At 36.9% G+C, this 21741-nt stretch overlaps 1 protein-coding gene across 4 annotated transcripts in view; it reads right to left on the minus strand.

The window, feature by feature from the left end:
- The window catches only part of ZCCHC11 (zinc finger, CCHC domain containing 11), a 217543-nt gene that overhangs the window by 42159 nt on the left and 153643 nt on the right, over nt 1-21741 (minus strand). For all 4 annotated transcript variants that reach the window (XM_006839775.1, XM_006839774.1, XM_006839773.1 and 1 more), the window contains 6 exons: nt 15441-15527; nt 12400-12503; nt 8585-8642; nt 8390-8493; nt 7166-7255; nt 5349-5462 (listed from right to left, as the gene is read on the minus strand). In XM_006839775.1, coding sequence (XP_006839838.1) covers nt 5349-5462; nt 7166-7255; nt 8390-8493; nt 8585-8642; nt 12400-12503; nt 15441-15527 — 557 coding nt within the window. The remainder of the gene's footprint in view (nt 1-5348; nt 5463-7165; nt 7256-8389; nt 8494-8584; nt 8643-12399; nt 12504-15440; nt 15528-21741) is intronic.

A 21741-nucleotide genomic window follows, 5' to 3' on the forward strand; every position in this document is an offset into this window, starting at 1 on the left:
GTTCAATACAGTTCTGTGAACCCAGGTGGAGACATGGTTGGCCAGCAGTGTAGGAAGACCTGGAGACTCTTGAGTCCAGAGTCAGTGACATAGCTACAAAGGACTAGAGTGGAGAGTGAAGCGTTCAGCTGATAAGAAGAGAGGGCATATGCACAAGAACACCCACTTGACCTGGCATCAATGACTGGATGATCAGAGCTCAACTAGAAGCAGAAAGAGGAAAAAAAATAATAATCTGATACAATTTGATGAACTTGACCTACACCTATGGATGCAGTAGCTCAAAAGAGGGAACAAATATTTACAGTGAGGATCATTCCCACCCCCTCAAAACACAGAGTAGACAGGGATGGGCAACTTAAACACTGGCTATCCAAAATGGGGGGTGGGAGGCATTACAAAGGCAAGAAGTGACTGGCTTACAAGCTTTCAAGAGGGAACCTAGATCCAGAGGGCTTGGAGAAAGGTAGAATCTCCACTGAGTAGTATCCAATCTGTCTAGGAAGGGCTGGTGAAAGGAAATGCAAATGTCTTTTGTGATACAATGGTGAAAAATTGTTATCAGGACTGATTGTGAGGGTTGGAAATGTAAAAGTAGACATTTTGAAGCAAGGAGGGGAGTGACTGACTTTGCAGTCTAGGAGCTGAGGTCCCTGGGACCATCAAGGGAGAAGAGCGAGAGCTGGACCCTACCCAGAAAAGCAGTGATGCCAGAGATGGAGGCAGAGATGATGACATGGAGAGATGAAGCGGCTGGAGATTTTAGACCTGGAGAGGGGCTGTGTGCTGACTATTGGGGGGGGCAGGCTTGCAGGGTATAACCTTGGTTGGTTGATGATGCACGGAGGGAATTGTAACCATGGCAATGAAACAATATACAATAGGATGAATATAAAACTAATGCTCTCTCATGTAAACTATCACATAATTCACAATAAAACATTAAAAAAAAAAAATGTAGTAACAACTGAAACTCACCATACCCTTTTGGAAAGCCTACACATGGTCGCTCTGAGTTGGAATTGACTTAATGGCACTTAACAATGACTTTTGTAGTCCTGGTGTGGCTCTGTTGGATAAGTTCCAGAACGCTAAACAGCCAAGGTTAGCAATACAAACCCATCAGCCTTCAAAGAAATGCCTCAGAAACCCTATGTTGTTGTTGTTAAGTGTAATCAAGTTGGTGCCGACCCATAGTAACCCTGTATAGGGTTTCTGAGGAGCAGTTGGTGAGCTTGAACCACCAACCTTGCAGTTCAAACGGCTTTGTAGTCTGGGACATTTAACCCACAGTGCCACACCAGGGCTCCCAGAACCCCTATACAAAGTCTTGTGATGGAACCTACTCTATGGCAACATGCTTATAGTTATAATCACATTTGGTAATGTGTTGTTTTCTTATGTTAATGAGGCAGTTAAACTATCAATCTCTTTTAAGAAATAAGAGAGATTAAACAAGCAAATTGAGAAACAGAGGTGGAGTAAAACAAATGCAAAGACACTTGAAGATCTTCAAGGAACCAAAAGTAGAAGATGAAGAGCCAAAGATCTTCCTTTAAGAGCCAACAGTAAGAGAACATCTTCCCCCTAGAGCTGATGTCCTAAATCCAGATTTCTGTATGCCTAAACTGTGAAAAAATTATTTGTCTGTCAAAGCCACCCATTTGTGGTACTCCTGTAGTAGCAGCAGTAGATAACCACAGTATGTTTGTTTAATGAATAAATATACTGTTGTTGTTGTTGTTATGTGCCATCGAGTCGGTTCCGACCCACAGCGACCCTGTATAGGGTTTCCGAGGGTGTAAATCTTTACGGGAGTAGAAAGCCTCATCTTTCTCCCGCGGAGCAGCTGGTAGTTTCGAACCGCTGACCTTAAGGTTCGCAGCCCGATTCGTAACCACTACGCTACCAGAGCTCCTTATAAATATACTATGCAAGCATATTTTCATAAAGATTCAAGTTCCCAGGGACTTAAGGAAATAATATTTTGTTATATTTTTTAAGTGTATACTTAACTTAAATAAACAGTTACTGACAATCATCTATCCTAAGTTCTGACATTTCATAAAACTAAAGTCTGAAAATGACAAATATTAATACTTGAAATAAAAGACATGGGATCCTGCCATTAATAAGGAAGTGAAGGTTTTAAAAGAGGCTGACCTATAAAATTTTACCTTTGTAGTTTAGGATGCTATTATAGATATTCCATGCTTTGTATAGTTTTATTTATTTACCAGGCATTGAAATGATTCTTTAGATCTTGATTCTTTCAAAGAATTCTTATTTTTGAGTAAGAACTATTATTCAAACCCAACCATGTTGACCAGTAACACAATAAATAGACCTGTGATACTTTGGAGAATGATTAAACTCTCATTTTGCTTGTTCTTATGAACTCTGATGTGTCATGATGTCAACTCTCCAGTCTGCTTCACTGTTTGAGTCCTGGGAAGTACTAGTGCTATTTGCTATCCTCTTTCCCTTAAACATACCATACACATACACAAACATTTTCTTGCTCTTTTCCTCTTCCCATCTTCCCGTCCTCTTTCTCTCATCATCAATCATCATCCACTCTGCCGTCAATTCTAAAATGTTACCAAATAAATCTAGCATATTCTTGGCAAAGAGTAACCATGTACGCCATCTCCTTATTTAATTGTAATATTTTATTAAGTCTACTATTGTATTTAAAATATTTTAAGCTGATATAAGCTAAGAAAATATAGACGTTTGCAGTAAGTGTGAATAACACTCCCAAGTCCTCTTTAAAAATTAAAAGTTTTATGAAAATTTGCTTTTATTTATAATTTTCTAGAATATAGCAAAATCACTCCTTGCTTAGGAAACGTTCCTTTTGATTCTAAAGAACGTTAGATAATTGAAGACCAAAAATACTCACCCTCTTAAAGTCTAAATTCAATCATAAAGGGAACTACAGATCATCAGCTTCATTAAACATATCCTTACCTATAACAGTTAATCGATGCTAATGACCAATACTTATATGATGCCAGAGCAATGGACAACAGGGTCCCATATGACAAGCAAAAAAGGCCAGAAGCAAAAATCCATATATCATCAGTCCATATGTATCACAAAGCCCCTCATAATCAGAGCTCATTATGATGGAAAACATCCCATGGACTGTCATTTCATCAATCACTGTCTGTTAAGCAGATAATGGGAGAGTTCTTGAAAGTTGACTATTGCAATTGTACCCCAATTTTTCCATAATAATGTTAATAATGCTACTAATAATAACAATAACAGTAAAAATAATAGTTAAAAAGAGCCAACTTTTATGAACATCAAATTTAGTATCTACTACATGTAATGGCATTTCTTGTCTCTATTTCTTATATAAACAGTGGAAAAACTAATACTATTAATACATTTGATGGCTGATGGAATTCAGACTTGGTGGAGGTTAGGCAGTTTGCTGAAGGTTACAATGTCACAATTAAGAGGACCAGTTCTCCAAATATAATGCCCTGCTCTTTCCATATACCATACTGTCTCAAGGGCTCTTGAACCATCTAAAATGAAAGAACAAAGATAAACTGAAATGAAAACAAAATTTGTGGCCCATTGTTGTTGACCATTATTATTATTATGTCATTATTATGTCAAAGTGATAAATGGCTGCTATGGTAATACTAAGGAGTCCTAGTGTGGTACTGTGGGCACTGGACCGTAAGGTCAGTTTGAACTACAAGGTCAGCAGTTCAAACTCACCAGCCACTCCTTGGGTCACTATGAATCGGAACCAACTCAAAGGCATTTAACAACAACAACGATAATACTAAGGCTATTATACATAAAATCCCCCAATTTAAAGGTTAAACAAATTTGTGATTTAATTCATGTCAAATTTTAAATACCTTACAGTGAACAACTTTGTTAAAACCACATCACTCAACATGGATCCAGCAACTTAAAACTTTCTCCTAGAAAAGGATATTTAAAATTTTTGTTTGCTTAAAAGAGGGAAGAGAACGTTGTTCACACAACATGGCATTCATTAGACAAAATTTGTTAACTCAAAATAAGCACCTTTCTAAGAAATTAGAGCTAGATCCTCCTTAATGCTTGGAAATCCATTCTGTGCCAAGAATCAGAAGGAACTGATGATGAATGATTAAGAATTACTTTGTGCTTATTAAACTAAAAAAAATGGAACTCTATAAGTCACCAATTCTGAGTAAATATGAGCATCATTTGTCTTTCACTACACATTATTATGCTTGATGCAATTAACAAGACTTTGCAGAGACCAGGAAGAATTTCCTTGAGTTTGCCCTAAACAGAAATTCAGAAGGTTGAACAAATTATGTTGCTATTGTTACAGGCTGCCAAGCATCCCCACATGACAGAACAGAGCTGCCCCTTAAGCTGGCAGTAATCTTTCTTAGGGATCAATGGTTAAATAATTGGCTGCTAACCAAAAAGTCAGTGTTTCAAAACCCATCAGCTGCTCTGTGGGAGAAATATGTAGTAGTTTACTTCTATAAAGATTTACAGGCTTGGAAACCCTACAATCAGGGGCTGCTCTACTCTATCTTATAGGGTCATTATGAATAGGAATTGATTTGATGGCAACAAGTTGTTCAAATCTTTGTTGAAAGCAGATCTCTTTGTCTTCTACAAAACCACTGCATGGATTCAAGCCACCAACATTTCAGTTAGCAGCCAAGCACTTAACATTTCATCAATAGGGCTCTTCAAGCAAAGTATACACAAGAATAAATCAAGCTTCATTTTCAGGGCAGTAACCATGCTCTGGTAGCGCAGTGGTTACGAATCGGGCTGTGAACCTTAAGGTTAGCGGTTCGAAACTACCAGCCGCTCCGCGGGAGAAAGATAAGGCTTTCTACTCCCGTAAAGATTTATACCCTCGGAAACCCTGTTACAGGGTCGCTATGGGTCGGAACCGACTCGATGGCACTTAACAACAACAACAACAACAAACCATACTCTGGAGAGAAGTTTATATATTTTCATCTGAAAAACTAAAATATATACAAGTTTAGAAATATGAGTCAATGGCTGGAATTACAAAAATTCCGTAACTACTTGTAGTATTTAAAGACTGGAACACAAAAACATTAAAAAGAAAAAAAGATATTCAAAGGTTCTGTTAATCTAATCTTCTCTAATAGTCTATATTTTCCCATATAATACAATTTTTAAAAAATATTTCTCATATTTGATTATATGATTAACGGGGGAAAAACTTAGGATGTTCATGATGGAAAATTCTTCATATAATAAACTGAGCAAGATATACTATGCTTAGACCTACTGTTTGTACAAGAAACTTCATGGTTTTCTTAAAAACCTACCTCTTGTAAAACTGGGATAACAGGTGGTTTTCTCTGCTGCAGAAAGTACAGCACCATGAGGATATATGCATATGAAGATAAACTTCCTCTAGAAGCATCTCCAATGTCACATCGCTGAAGAAATATAATGATTGGAAATAGAACTTGAAATTGTCATTAAACACAGAAGCATTGACTGATCTGAGATACATTTTTTAAAAGTCACCAGATTGGCAAATTTTCAAAAGTGTAATAACAAACTATTATAGATGGTATGGGAACACAGCACTGTCATACATTACAGAAGAGCATATAAGTTGATACAAACGCTATAAAGAATAGTTTGGTAATATAAAAATTTAGAAAAGCACATGTCCCCTTTAATTTCCTAATTCTGCTCTAAAACTTTATATTGTAAGTATACCAGAAAACATGTGAAATGGCTGCACAACTTTTCACTGCAGCATTGCTAGAACAGCAAAAACCCATCAGACACAAGATCCATCTGTAACGCAAAGGTTTATAGAATTGTGGAATATACACGTAATGGAATAATATTTTTAAAAGAACAAGGAAGCTTTTCAGATCTACTGCTAAATGGAAAAAGCAAAGTGAAGAGCAACATTTATAGTGGGTTTACACTTGATTAAAAAGAGGGAAATACACATGTACTGTTATAATATTATTTCTAGGAAGACACAAGAGGAACTTAACATTGGTTGCCTCTAGCAAGCGGCACTGGTTTACTAGAAGACAGATGGCATACATGGGAGAATTTTCACATAAATCCCGTTAGATCTTATGAATTCTGACATGAATACATTGGTTATTCTATAAAATTTTTTATTACAAATAAAATCCTGTAAGAAATGTCAGACTTTCCCCACTGACTACAGAGTCAATTGCTATCTGTATATAAAGAGATAAGAGTAACTGCTGGCACGAATGACTTGTTTTCATTACTAAAATTCCATTTACAAAATCACCATGTTAGAGTTATTTTGTGAAATGAATCTAGAAAAGTAGTCATCTCCAGTCTGATTTGTACTATGTCTGAATGGTTTTGTCTCCTTAAGATGCTCTCTTGTCCATAGGATGTGTTCAAGAATATCTAAACAAATAAGCCTCCCAGATGGAAAAGGGAACATTATGAAATGAAAATATAACCAAGTCATTTCCCTATTAAAATTCCTTTATTAAATAACACATTCATTCAACAAATTTTCGTGAGCAGTTACCATAAAATAGATATTGCCTTGAACAAGGGATACAGAGTTTATACTTCTGGCAAAAAATAAAATATGCTAAGTATTATAACATGAGAAGCATAGCTTTTATTGATATGGCTTTGCGTTATTTCCTTGGCCAGAAATATTTACCACAGTCAAGCTACAGGTTAAGCATCAGACCACAAGGTCTGTTTCAACTGCAAGTACAGCAGTTCAAACTCACCAGCCGATCCTCAGAAACCCTATACAGTTTCTCAGAAATTACTCCACAGCATTTAACAACAACAACAGCAAACCTAAATACATTTTCTAACCCAGAGATTCTTAACTAGGATGGTAGGTCAATCCCAATGCTTCGAGTTTAAAATCATTTTTGTGTTGAGAAATTTCACTAATGATACATTTATTAATGTGTTACACCTATGAATAGAGCATAGATAGGAAAAAGACTAAAAAGTACCATTCTCTAACTGGTATAAATTAAACTCAGTATTTAAGTCAGGTAAATAAAGATGAGATAATTTTCACAAATTTGACAATACTATGTTTCACTTTAACTACACATGGGCATTTTATAACAAATCAAATAATAAACTTTTTCATAAATACCTTAGCGAACACTTTCATAGTATATCCCAAATACTGCACTCTTGGGTCAATAGCTGCATAAGTAGCTAGCATTCTTGTGTTATGTTGAGCCTAAAAAAATTTTTACATATTTGAAAGCACTTCAGATTTAAATTTACAAATAAGATAAAAAGATACAATACACATTAAAGAGTGTGCATAAAACTAAAACTAAATATCTATAAACAATTCAAACAAAAACTGTAGGAAATTCAAACAAACAACCTGTAGGAAATAGCAAAATGGTTAATTTTTTTTCTTAGTACAGCTTACATCCAACAGTACTAAGAAAAATACTTAAGGAAGAACACAGCAACAGGATTGGAAGATAACATGTGATATGCAAATGATATAGCCTTGGCTAGCTGAAAGTGAAAAGAACTTTGAAGTACCTACTGATGAAGAGCCTTCAGTATGGATTACACCTCAACATAGAGAAATAAAATCCTCACAACCAGACCAATAAGCAACATCATGAAATTGGAGAAAAGATTCAAGTTATTAAGGAAATCATTTTACTTGGATCCACAGCTAATGCCATTAGAAGCAGCAGTCAAATCAAATGACATACTGCATTAGGTAAATCTGCTGCAAAAGACCTCTTGATAGTGTTAAAAATCACATATGTACTTTGAGGACTAAGGTGTGTATGATCCAAGCTATGTTTTTTTAAATTACCTCATGTGCATGCGAAAACTGGACAATGAATAAGGAAGAAGAGAGAAAAATGTATGCCTTTCTATTATGGAATTAACAAACAATACTGAATGTACCATGGACTGCCAAAGGAAAAAAAATCAGCCTTGGAAGAAGTACCGCTAGAATGCTCCTTAGAAGCGAAGATAGCGAGATTTCATTTCAGGTATTTTAGATATGGTATCAGAAAGGGACCAGTCCCTAAAGAACATAGTGCTTGGTAAAGCAGAGAGAGTGTCCATGAAAAAATAAGACCCTCAACAAGATGGACAGACACATTGGTCTTGAATATAGTAACGACTGTGAGGAAAACACTGAACTAGTAGTAATGTTTCATTCTGTTGTACATAGGGTCTCTATATGAATTGGAACTGACTCGACGACAGCTAACACTACCACCACCACTCACAATTGAAACTTATAAATATAAAGGTACAGTCAGTCATCTGCAAACTTTAAAAATGATTAAGTGTTTAAGCATATTTGACCTATTCAGAATGAGAAACTTACCAGTGTATTATATAAACTGATATCGCCTTCTAAACCACTTCGTCTGTGTTCAAATTTTACTATAGGCACTTTGGCAGTAGTTATAGGCAAAATATTTCTTAAACCTAATTAAAAAAAGAAATCGGTCAGTTAAATAATTTTCATAATGCTAAAAAAGACCTCCTTTTACTTTAAGCTATAATTAAAAATTCATACCTGGATGTCTCTTAAGAATTTTTGCCAAATTTTCAATTATGTCCTTAGAATTTAACTTCTAAAAAACAAAAGAAAGATATAATGAATTTAAAATAGTTTGTCTGACTCAACCTGACCTTGTGTAAATTGTACTTTAATCTAGTCATTCAATATTCATATTTTAAATTTCCAGTCATAAAGCTCCACTGCCTTTCTTTCACTCAAAGTATGTGGTCCAGAGACCCACAGTATCAGTATTATCTGGAAACTTGATAAAACTGCATAATCTTAGACCCGACCCTAAATCTCATGAAACACAATCTGCCTTTAACAAGATCCCTGGGAAATTCATACACACATTAAAATTTGAGAAGCACAAAGAGAGGAGAATAATTTTCAATGTGTGAACAAATAGCTAGAGATGGTTTTGAAGACAAAACATTACAGTGATTAAGAGCAAAAGCTCTTAAGTTAAACAAACCTGGATTCTAATTTTGAACTATAATTCACTAGTTGTGTGACTCTATAATGAAATCCTTAATCCAGCTAAGCCACATAAGACTTTTCTATAAAATCACAATAAATTCATAAACTCTTACCCTATATACAGTTGTTAGGATAATTATATGGGACAAATAAAGCATTCAGCAGCATGCCTGGCAAAAAGTTAGCACTTAAAATTTGTGAGCTATTCATTAACATGGTGATGAGGAAAAGAAAGATAATCTCATCATTACTGTTGTTGTTATGAAGTGTCGTCAAGTTGGTTCCGACTCACAGCAACCCTGTATACGGTTTCTGAGGAGCAGCTGGTGGGTTTGAACCACAAACTTTGTGATTCACAGTCCAGTGCTGATCCTACAATGCCACACCAGGAGCCCCTTATTATTACTTGTTGTTTTTGTTAAGTGCCGTCGAGTCGGTTCCAACCCATAGAGACAATTCTTACTTCTGCAAAAGCATTACTTTTTAAAAACCACCACAGAACCAGCAGAGCTGATATGGTAATGACAATCAAAATACAGGCAAAAGGGAGAATAATGGCAATGTGAATTTTCTGATTTAAGGTAAAGACTATATAGATCAAATCTCTAGTTATTATTAAAATCACTTTTGTATATCTCTTACATAGTCTTTTTAGCCACAAGATAGCAATTTAGACAGTTTTGTAGCTACAAGAGAGGTACAAAATCCCCACTGCAGCCTAACCTGGGTGATTTCAAGGTATACAATATATGTTAAATTAAAGTAAACCCCAGTTTACTTATGTATAATTTAAATGAAAATAAAAGTTTTTGTTTTTGTTTTTTTTACTGTTTAAATGTCAAAATGAATGGCACAGATAATAATATACAAACCTTTTATGATTACAAGTCTTGATTATTAAATTTTACAAAGAAGATTTACCACCTTCACCCCGGGTACAAAAATGTATTTTTACCTATTCTCCTATTCTCTCAATTCTTGCTCTTCAAAGTGAAGAGAGGGCCACCTCTTTCCAGAAGATGGCACTAAGTAAAAGTTAACTAAGGAGAACAAAGAAAACATTTGCAACTTTTCACTTTCTTTGTAGAACAAGATGATGTTCGTTAAAACCAGAAGCAATTTCTCAGAGCTAGAAATAAGGCTCTAACAGACATCACTGCCACCTTATCCCAGGTCTAATAATTTAAAAACCGCCATTTCTAAAGAACTATTTCAGAAATGCACAGGTACACTAATCTGCTGAATTCTTTTACAATGCAACAGAGGCTACACTGACACCACTACAGATGCCAGAAGCTTGGTCTCACCCCAATCTTGCAAGCAGTACCTAACTTTGCAACATTAATACCAATAGGTATCCCCCGCTTTTCGAAAGTTTCCTTTATGCCACTTTGCTTTTACCAAAGACCTACACAAGAAATCTGAAGACAAGTTCAGCTTTCATGAAATAAGTTGAAAAGCAAAACTAGAATTCAATGTTAGTTTAGCCTTTATAGAGGCAGGAACTCTGGTAGTGTAGTGGTTATGAATTGGGCTGGTAACCTCAAGGTCAGCAGTTCAAAACTACCAGCTGTTTTGTGGGAGAAAGATGAGGTTTTTCTGCTCCCGTAAAGATTTACAGCCTTGGAAACCCTGCGCATGGTTCACTATGTGTCGGAACTGACTCCAAGGCACATGACAACAACAACCATACCCAAGGTACAGGAGGAGTGGCATCTTTAAGCTCCGTCCTTGGGAACTACACTCTGCACTTTAGCATAAAGCTGCCACACCTTTGAAATGTGACTGTGAGCATGATATGTCAGTGTCATTTTAGGTTCTATGTGCTATTTGGTATGAGGTTATTTTATTTTGGGGGGGTATTGCAAATGGTAAAAAAAATTTCCCATATAAATCAATGGTAATTACCTTTCCAATTTACATCATTTTGGCTTACAAAAGATTTTAATGGGAAAGATCCACTTTCGGACAGCGGGAGAAACCTATAGCTAGCTAGGAAAGGACCGAGCAATTACAGGGACACACTCCTTTTCTATTTGCTATTAGCAGAGGTCTAGGACATTTCTTTCCTGTCCCATCAGTCCCTTTCTCTACTGGATCCTGAATAATCTCTTTCCCATTGCAGAGGCCTGGTACAACCCACTCATGGCTGAGACTGTACTGGGGAAAGGTCGGCTCCTGGCATCTCACAGTGGAGCTCAGAAAGTTTTCCATTGCAGAAAGTATTGGTTAGGTTCTACAGTACTATTAGTACTATATTTCAGCTACATTATGGGTTAAATAAATTACAGAGAGGCAGTGAGAATAATGAATGGAAAGAGCATGGGCTCTGGAGTCAGACAGACCTGGGTACGAATCCCGGCTCCAACACTTACTAGCTGTGTGAACTTGGGCAAGTCAGTTTATCTCTCAAAGCCTCAGTTTCCTCATCTGTAAAATGGGGGAAATAATACCTACCTCGAAAGTGATTGTAAGAATGAAGTGAGATAATGTATGTAAAAAAATGTATACTGGGGAACTCAATAAATGTTAGTTCCCCTCTTCACCCAAACTGAGCTTCTTACAGCTATCATGTAAATATATCATTTATAACATTGCTTCTAATGAAAAAAATGTGCCCTAACTATCTCCAAATCATAATTACCTTTTAGAATATCAACCATTTATAAATTAGATGGCCACTACATTTTCCCTTTATGGTTATACAATAGTATCATATAATAGAAGATATAAAAAAAGATAGAGTATTTGAGATTAGTGTTTATAACCAAACTAAAGCATTAATTTCTCATTTGTTCTAATGAAAAAACTCCAACTCTGGTGTAACAACTTTTTTCCAAAATTCAGCAGAAAACATCTGTTAATTTTAGTGACATGACTTTTACATTATAAAATCGTGGAAAGAGTACACTCACTCACTTTAACAATTTAATGTCTTCCAAATTGAATATGCTAATGCTTTCACATTTCAAAGACTGCTATTAGTATACTGATACAAAGAATGACATCATCCATATGAGGGGGCTTCAAAAAGTTCATGGAAAGTGGAATTGAAAGATCATATATGGAATTTTTCCATGAACATTTTGAAGTTCCTTCACATTCTAGTAGTATTACATTGTTATTGTTCTTGTTGTTAAATGCTGTCGAGTCAGTTCCAATTGTACAACGTTTCCAAGGAGCGGCTGGTCAGTTTGAACCACCGACCTTGTAGTTCACACCGAACTTGTGGTCTAATGCTTTATCCTACAAGTGCCACACCAATGATTCCTAGTATTACATAAAGTACTGAAAATAGATTCATTGTTAGAATAAAATAAAGTTCCACATCTCTCTTCATATACTCTTACCTCTGCATTTTCGTGGCCTTCCAAGGTCATACATATATCCAGATCACTATCACGAAATCCAAATCCATTCTTAGAAGAGCCAAATAAGCACAATCTTGCCTTTTCTAAGTCAAGGAAAGCAAAAGTCAAAAGTCTTATAACTGGTAGGAAAGAGGAGCTTACTATTATTTACTAATGATGTAAAACAACATGGTCATGCCCACTTCTATGGTTTAAACTACCTACCAATGGAGATACAGTAGCAATTCCAAAATACCCATTTCAAGTTTAGATATTTTGCCTAAATTTCTATATCCATGTTATCTAACTACCTTTTTCACTGTTCCACACACATAATAAACTAATTCAACCATGCAAAAACACTAAGCAACTTCCCCTGAAACCCAACCAGGAGTCCCTGAATAGTTCAAATAGTTAAGCACCCAACTAATAGCTAAAAAGTTGGAGATTCCTGCTGACCTAGAGGCACCTTTGAAGAAAGACTAGTCTGCTTCCAAATGGTCACAGCCATAGAAACCCTATAGAGTACAACTCTATTCTGTACACATGGGGTTGCCATAGTTAGAAATTGACTCAAGGGCAACTGTTTTTTGTGTTTTTGGAATTCTCAGTAAATAGCACCATCATTTATTAAGCTGTCTGAAATATGGGTGCTGTCCCTTAACTCCTCTCTTCTTAACCTCCACATGCAAGCAGTAACCAAGGCTTTGGCCCATTTTAACCTAATTATCTCTTAAATTGATCGAAGGAGCACAGTCATTGAGCGCTCAGTTGTTAATCACAAGGTGGGTGGTTTGAAATCACCAGCTCCCTGTAAGAAAAAGATGTAGCAGTCTGCTTTTGTAAAGATTGTTGTTATTGTTAGGTACCATCGAGTCCGTACAACAGAACGAAACATTGCTCGGTCCTGCATCATTCTCACAATTGTTATATAGGATTATAGCCATGGAAACCCTACAGGGACAGTTCTACTCTGTCCTATAAGGTCACTCATTCTGTTGGAATTAATGTGACAGCATGGATTTTATTTATTTATTTATTTTTAAAGCAATCTACTTTTTCTCAGTATCACTACGAATAGTAAAGATCAACATTTGGAAACTCACCTCTTAAGGCACAATTAAAATAATTTTACAAACATCCCCTTAGTACACAGGATAACTTCTCTCACACATGAGTTATCAGGAGCTGTTGTGGCTCTATAGCTGGGTACTTGGGTACTAACTTAAAGATTAATGATGCAAATGCACCTTATGGCTCCCCAGAAGAAAAGACCTGGCAATATGCTTCCGTAAAGATTATAGCATAGGAAATTCTATGGGGCAGGTCTGTGCTAATCTATAGAGTCACTATGAATTATACCTGACTTGAAAGCACACAATCACAACCTCAATTTAAAAAAATGACTGGTCAATTCACTTTGACATAAGTTATGATAGTCATTCAGTAACAGTTTCAAACAAGTTGTGATTAAAAGAAATGAATTTTTGCTATTAATTCTTAAGTACACATTTGGATATAACAAATTCTTTATTTTTAAAATTGAGTTTTCTCACCCAGTCTGATGTCTACTTAAAATTTTCACAAAAAAATGTAAAGCAAATAAAAAGCTATGTTCACCAGTAAATAAAAATGATCTTGATTTCAATATAATAGGACTTAGATTTGGTCAATACATTATGAATGGAAAAAGTTAGTGGGAAAATGGAATACAAACATACAGAATTTTCCCACAAACTTGTTGAAGTCCACCCTGTATATACAAGCAATTTTTTTTTAAATGAAAGTTTTAGCACATATAGATCACCTTTTAGAAGAAGAAACTCATTCTGATTATAAATCAACTGTTTATCTTTTTCTAAAACACCTGACCATAGAACTCAATTCTCCACCATGCCCAAACCTCCTTCTACTATATTTGCCATCTCTTATAATAGTACCATTCAAGTACCAAGTTTAAAACCCTTGAAACCACCCTTACTCCTCCTTCCTTTCTTTTCCCACTTCTCACATGTAGTATATTTACAAGTCCTCTTGATTCTACCTTCAAAATAACAAGCGGGCTTCAAAAAGTCCACAGAAATTTCCAGTATCTTTTCATTTCTTAATGAACTTTTCAAAGCCCTAGTGTATATCCTAAACCTGATCAATTCTCTAAAACTCCCAAAACTACTCTAGTCCAAACCACTACTATATTTCACCTGGGCTTATGTAACAGTCTATTAAATATTCTGCTTCTTTCTACTCTTATGGCCCTATCCTTTATTCTATCAAATCATGTCACTTATCTGCAAAAGAACAAACAAACAAAAACACCCTTCAAAAATCGCTCATTAGACACTCAGAATAAAATCTGAAACATTTATACCATCTTTCCTAAAGCCCTAATGAGCCAATCAAAATCTCTCTGACCCTATCTTTCTACTACTCTTTTACTTGCTTAAACCACACTCCAGTAACCATTCTTCAAACATACCAAGAATAATAGAGTCTTGGGGTCTTTATCATTGCTATTTTTTCTCCCTAGAATATGCTTCCATTGGACAGTCACATGCCATTCAGGGCTCTGCTCAAACTTAACCTTGTCAAGAAGACCTGCCCAACACTCCATCAACTTTTGAGCCCTTATCTTTTGTACTTTTCTTCATGTTGTTGTTGTTAAGTACTGTCAAGTCAGTTCCAATTCACAGTGACCCTGTGTAGTTTATGAGGAATGACGAATGGGTTTGAACCACCAACCTTATGGCCAGAAGTCCAGTGCTTATCCTATAGCACACAACAGGAATCCACACCAGGACTTTTGTTCATAGTACTTGACATGGTTATGTGTTAGTTGACTACCTGTGTTAGTCTAGTCGACTCTTCCTTTGGAATGTACGCTTCCAAAGAATAGGTTTCATATCTCTTATTAGCACTGTATCCCCAGCACCTAGAACAGTATCTAACGCATAACATTCAATAAACATATTTTTAAATAAATGAATGAAAAAGAAGACCAGGGACTACAATAACCATATCAATCATTTTTTAGCTTGACATACCATCAAATTCCTTTTGAATAAACTTTTCCAAACCAATTAAAATTTGTTCCCTGTTGTGTTGTTCGGAGAAAGGTGGTGATAACTCATCTTAAGAAAAAAAAAAAAAAAAAAAAGAGTAAGAAAAACAGAATCTAAAAACTTCTTAAATTTCCTAACCTGAAAATTTTACATATAGTTTCTTCATTATTTATTGAATTATCTGATTTTAAAACCATGAATGTTACTTGGGAAATAGAATAAAATAATTTGCTATAATTATGTACATTTCACTCAATCATTACCCTACAAATACCAACATATACCACTTCAAGTTCTTTTATTCATATAATTCACTCTCCTCCATTACCTTGACAGTTTAATTCTTCTTGATAAGGTTATACCTGTATTTTTACATTCAAATCTTACAGTTCCTTCAAATGCCTGGTCAGCATTCACATCTTACCTAAAACCTGCTTTGCCTAACTACGGCCTTCAATGAGCTTTCCTTAAATGAAGTGTTTTAGTTCTCCAAACTGCTCTTGCCATATTATAGCACCTCATTTCATACTGTTTCATTTTCCAGCTTTTTTCATTTATTTTCAACTTATTTTTCCAAACAAGACTGTATAGTTGTTAAGAACAAAAATCTTTTCACCCCAAGGACCAAGAGTTAATACTGTAATGGGAACAAGGCAGTGATTTACTAAGAATCTGTTGTAATGAAATAAATGAACATTCACATTAAAAAAAATAATAAATGTAGTATCAGTGTTTGCCAAGGGCTCAGGAGGAGAAGGAATGGCTAACTAAAAGCACTGGGGATTTGTTTTTTAAGGTATACAGCTATTTTGTATGATACTATAATGGTGGACACATAACAAATGCCCTTGTCAAAGCCAACAAAAACTTTGCGGCACAAAGAATGAACCTCAATGTGCGCAAATAAAAAAAAAAAATTTTAAGTCTGGGGATCCCAGAATATAATTCAGAATAGAGAACAGAGTCTAATTGTATTGCAAATGTACGAAATAATTTCATACAAAGAGTGGGGGGAAAGATGCTTCTTTAAGTAACTTTGGAAAAAACTGAAGATTAAATGTAAAAGGAACTGCACATAAGTACTATTAACAACAGTAACAATAGTAGATGAAGTTGTTTTCCATGAAATTCCAATTGACATTCTAATACTACTATACATGTATACAAAATGAAAAAAGTAAACAGATGGCAGATGGTGAAAGTCAGGTTTCTCACAATTGGAGTGGGAGTTTACAACTTAAGTAAAGGCAAAAGCCAGAATGATCCTTACACATATAATAGCTTGTTAAAGAGCTGGAGATAATAGTATAAACTTGTATTATATATAAAACAGATACAAATGGTTATGTATAGAAGTATTTACAAATATGTGCATATGTAGTCCACAAATTACAAATGAGTTCTGTTCCTAAATCTGTAAATGGAATTTATACATAAATTGAAAGAGTTAAGTATGGTTCATGTCTAACATCAGTTAGTGAAATGTTTACCTTAGCATACTGTGGCATTTTATGCACAAAAAATTAAATACTTCTATGTGTTAAAACATCTTTAAGATGAAACAGTAATAATAACAGTATTTTGATACACATTGCAACTAGTACCAATTTATACATTGTATGTATCCTGAATTTAATATAATAGGATTTACAGAAGGAGCCCAGGTAGTGTAGTAGAGTTCAAACTGCTAATTGTAGGTCAGTAATTCAAATCTACCAGGTACTCGAGGGGATGATAATGAGGCTTTATACTCCCATAAAAATTTACAGCCTCAGAAACCCTACACTGGGTCATTATGAGTTGGAAAAGACTCCAATGCATAAGTAGCTATGGTAGCGTAGTGGTTACAAATCAGGCTGCAAACCTTAAGGCCAGCAGTTCGAAACCACCAGCCGCTCTGAGGGAGAAAGACAAGGCATTCTGCTCCCATAAAGATTTACAGCCTCGGAAACCCTGTACAGGGTCGCTATGGGTCGGAACCAACTTGACAGCACTTAACAACAACAACAAAGCCAGGTGATGGTGGTGGTTGTGTGCCACCAAGTAAGTATGTTAGCTGGATGTTTGCAGGACATCAACTAACTGTAGAGAGAAGGGATTAATATATACTTTCTTTGTCAGTTGAGAGGGACAAGATGTAACTGTACCCACAGCAAAAAAGACAATAAAAACCCACATCTTTGTTTCTAATGTTATTCTCCAATAAAAGGAACCAGGGATCCTTGGAAAGAGAAATGGCTAATTCTAGGACTGGGGTGGGAAATATACAAGATTAGCTAGAACATTTTACACTGTAAAAAAGTAAGGAACAGCTAAAACAACAAGAACACATTGATAAGAGTATGTCAAAGAGACACAGGAGCATGATAAAAGAGCTCCCAATGGCCAAAGCTAGAAAAATTTGAGCAAAAAAATATAAAAAGTGCCAGATTATAATTCAAGTCATAAAATACATATCCATGAGTCCATACTGAGATTTTAAAAAAATGACTGAAAGAATAAATACAAATGCAGACAATTTTATCTCAAAAAGCTGCTAAAGAGGCAGTGGCACGGATAGAGAGCAGTTGTGGGCTATAGGCCCATGGACTGAAAAATGCAGTATGCCTGTGGGCAGAAGTTGGCTGGCAGAATGTGCCCTTTGGACATTTAAATGAAATCCCCTCCACGTACCATCAGTTAACAGTATTTCTCTCTATTCATGAAAGCTTTTTAAATTTATTTTTAACACTCAGGCATATATAATAATCTAAACCACCAAAGTGCACATTCTGCAAGCCTGCCTCCTGGCCACGAACTCTCAGTCCCTCTCTTTCCATGAATCTAGAGTCATCAGCTGCTCCCTCTCTCCATGTTCCTATCTCTGCCTCCATCTCTGGTGACGCTGCTTCTCTGGAAAGGGTCCTGCATTCTGCTCATGCTCTTATCCCCCGATAGTCCTAGAGTCTTCTGTTTCTGGACTGTACAGTAACTACTCCCATGTTTTTGTTATAAAACTTCTACCTTTACAATTGTGACAGTCATAATTAGTCATGATAATAATTAACTCACTACTGAATCGTAAGAATCATATCCCAATCTCTATTCACCATAACTATTCAGTGGGGTCTCTATCTTCCCCTCCACACTCTGAAACTAAACTTCTTCTTGAAACCTCCTAAGCCACTTTGTGCCTTTACTGCCCCCTCATTTTAGGTAGACAATGTCTAAATTGCCTGTCCCTATCTACCCTGTATACAGAGGTAGATGCATGATGCATGATGTGAAGACTCCTTCCCTCTCTGTTGGTATTTTGAGCTACTATCTCCAGGAGTATAGGTCAAGTTCATCAAATTGTAGGAATTTACCCTCATTTTATCAAAAATTGTTTTGTTTTAATCTTCCTCTATTCAAGTTCTAATTATCAAGTCATCAAGGCTAAATCAAATGGGTACTATCTGCAAGTTTGGGTGTTCCTGTGCATCTCCCCTCACTTCATATCAGCTGGTTGCTTCACTATCAGCTCTAGGCCTCCGTGGCTATGTCCTTATCCATGGGATCAGCTGTCCCCAGGTCTCCCCACACTTTGGACCAACCAGCCATTCCTCTTCTCTCTCTCATCTCCAGGTCAATGGGAGTCAATAGACTACGGTTGAACTCAGCCCATTTCTTCATTGCTGCCTTTCCTACTCTTCCACTCAACAGTAGACCTATTAATAGGGTCACCAGCAAGCTTACATGCCTGCTCATGGGTTCCCTTTGAGTTTCAGTCTTAAGATGGGGGTTTGTTCTAAAGGGACTTGACTGCTTGCCTTGACAGCTTTCCAGTGAACAACTTAGCTTGTTCTTACAGTAGCCAATCATACTGCCATTTTGTTTTGGTTTTCTTTCCTGCTGATCTTTCTTTGAATATATATCTTCTGTTGCTCTAAGAGTTCCAGGCTGGTCTGCTTGTCCTTTCTAGTGGAAATGGCCCACCTCTGAAGGTTCTGGGTGGAGCTCAGGATTCCACCTAAGGTCCTAAACACTGCAAAGGCTCTGCAAGAGGCCTATTTCACTGGGCAAGTTCTAGAACCCCTTTTAGGTATTCTAATCAGTTACAGGCTGAAGACGAGCTTACAAGCTTTCTGGAGTCATGTTTCCCAACATTTCTTTCTATTCCACCCAAGTGTCTATTTTACAATAGTAAGCAAGGGAAACCAAAATGCTTAAGAGAGTCAAGCCTCTTAGTATTATTTCCACTCTTCAGACTATGCTTTGATCACTGTATCACAGAGCCCTGTTATTCAAAGGTTATGCATGCATCATCATTTACCTCTGTCCCATTTAGCACCCGCCATGCAAACCTCAGTGTTCCCTTATCTATCTTGTTCTTCCATCACTCCCCCTCTTATGTACTGTCCTCCCCAACACCCTAACTATGATGTGTCTGTTCCAACCCTGTGCTCTACCATCGCCTCCCTTCACCTCCCCCAAGTTTCCTTACCCTACCCCCATCAGCAACCAGCAAAGAATTTTTGTTGTTTTTTTCCCTTTTAGTATGGGTTTCCTTTCTTAAGCTTTTACAATAATGGTCTTGTGCAATATTTGTCCTTTTGTGACTGACTAATTTCACTCAGCATAATATCCTCAAGGTTCATCCATGTTATGTGGTAGCTTGCAGATTCCTTGTTATTCTTCATGGTATTATAAAATTCCATTGTGTGTATGTACAACAGTTTGTTTATCCATTCCTCCACTGATGGGCACTTAGGCTGTCTCCATCTTTTTGCTATTGTGAATACTTCTGCTATGACCACTGCTGTGCATATATTTATTTGTGTTATGGCTCGTATTTCTTGAAGATATACTATCAAGTAGAGAAATGCTGGATCATACAGTATTTCTATTTCCAGTTTTCTGAGGAAGCACCATACTGTTTTGTCTTTTTTATATAAGATTTTATTGTGAGGTTTACATGGAAGAATATCAGTTTTACCTTTATTTTATCACATTTCATTTCACTGCAATGATTACAATCCCCTCCATGCATCATCAAATAACCAAAGGGTACACCGCTCAGGCCCGCCCCTGGCCCTCAGCCGCTCTCCCTCCCTGAGTTCAGTGTCCCCAGCCACTAAATCTGTCCAGGTCATCATCTCTGTCTCCATCTTTGGTGTCTCTGCCTTTCTGGGTAGGGTCTCACTCTCCTCTGTTCTCACTTGATGGTCCCAGGGACCTCCGCTCCTGGACTGCAAAATCAATCACTCCCTTCCTTTTGTCAAAGAACATCTACCTCTATATTTCCTACCCTCACAGTCAGTCCTGATGGCAATTATTCACTTTTGTACCACAAAAGTCTGATCCCCATTTCGTTTCACCAGGCCAGTCCCAACAGATTGGAAATCATTCAGTGGAAATACTACCTTCCCCCACCCAGTCTGGAACTAGGCTCCTTCTTGAAGCTTGTAAGCCAGTCATGTCTTGCCCATATAGGCCCTCCATTTTGGGTAGCCAGTGTCTAAATTGTCCATCCCTGTCAACCCTGTGTACCGAAGGAGTGGGAGTGATCCTCACTGTAAAGATTTGTTTCCTTTTTTGAGCTATTACATCCATAAATATAGGTAAAGTTCATCAAATTGTAGCACGTTACTCTTTTTTCCCCCCTCTTCTTTCTTCTTCTAGTCGAGTTTTGCTCATCCAGCCATGGAAGCCAGGTCAAGTGGGTACTATCTGCAAGTATGGGTGCTCTTGTGCATCTCCCCTCACTTCATATCAGCTGGATGCTCCACTCCCCATTCTAGTCCTCTGTGGTCATGTCACTGCCTCTGGAACCAGGAGTCCCCAGGTCTTGCCATATTGCTGCCCATCCAGGTCTCCACATGGGTATACAGGGGTCTAATGTATGTGGTTTAACTCAGCTTGCAACTTCATTGCTGTTTTAACCCCCTCTTCCCCTTGTCAGTGACCAATGTGTTCACCAGCCAGACCACTTGCCTGCTCATGTATTCCCCTTGTCTCAGTCCTGGAAGAGAGTTTGCTCTGAGGGGTCCCAATCACTTGTCCTGATGGCTCCAGGGTGAACAGCTTACTTGTTCTTATAGTAATCAATCAGACTGCTGTTATTGTTTCTGATTTTTCCTGCCAGTCATTCTTTCATGAAGCATCTTCTTTTCCTCTGGCTGCTCCAGGCTGCTCTACTCATCCTTTACAGTGGAAATTTCCTATGTCAGATGATTCTGGATGGGGTTCTGGATTCCACCTATGCTCTTATGCAATATAAGACTCCACAGGAAGCCTCTTTCACTGGACACCTTCTAGCCCC

This window comes from Chrysochloris asiatica, unplaced genomic scaffold (assembly GCF_000296735.1).
Source record: "Chrysochloris asiatica unplaced genomic scaffold, ChrAsi1.0 scaffold00026, whole genome shotgun sequence".
Classification (NCBI taxonomy): domain Eukaryota; kingdom Metazoa; phylum Chordata; class Mammalia; order Afrosoricida; family Chrysochloridae; genus Chrysochloris; species Chrysochloris asiatica.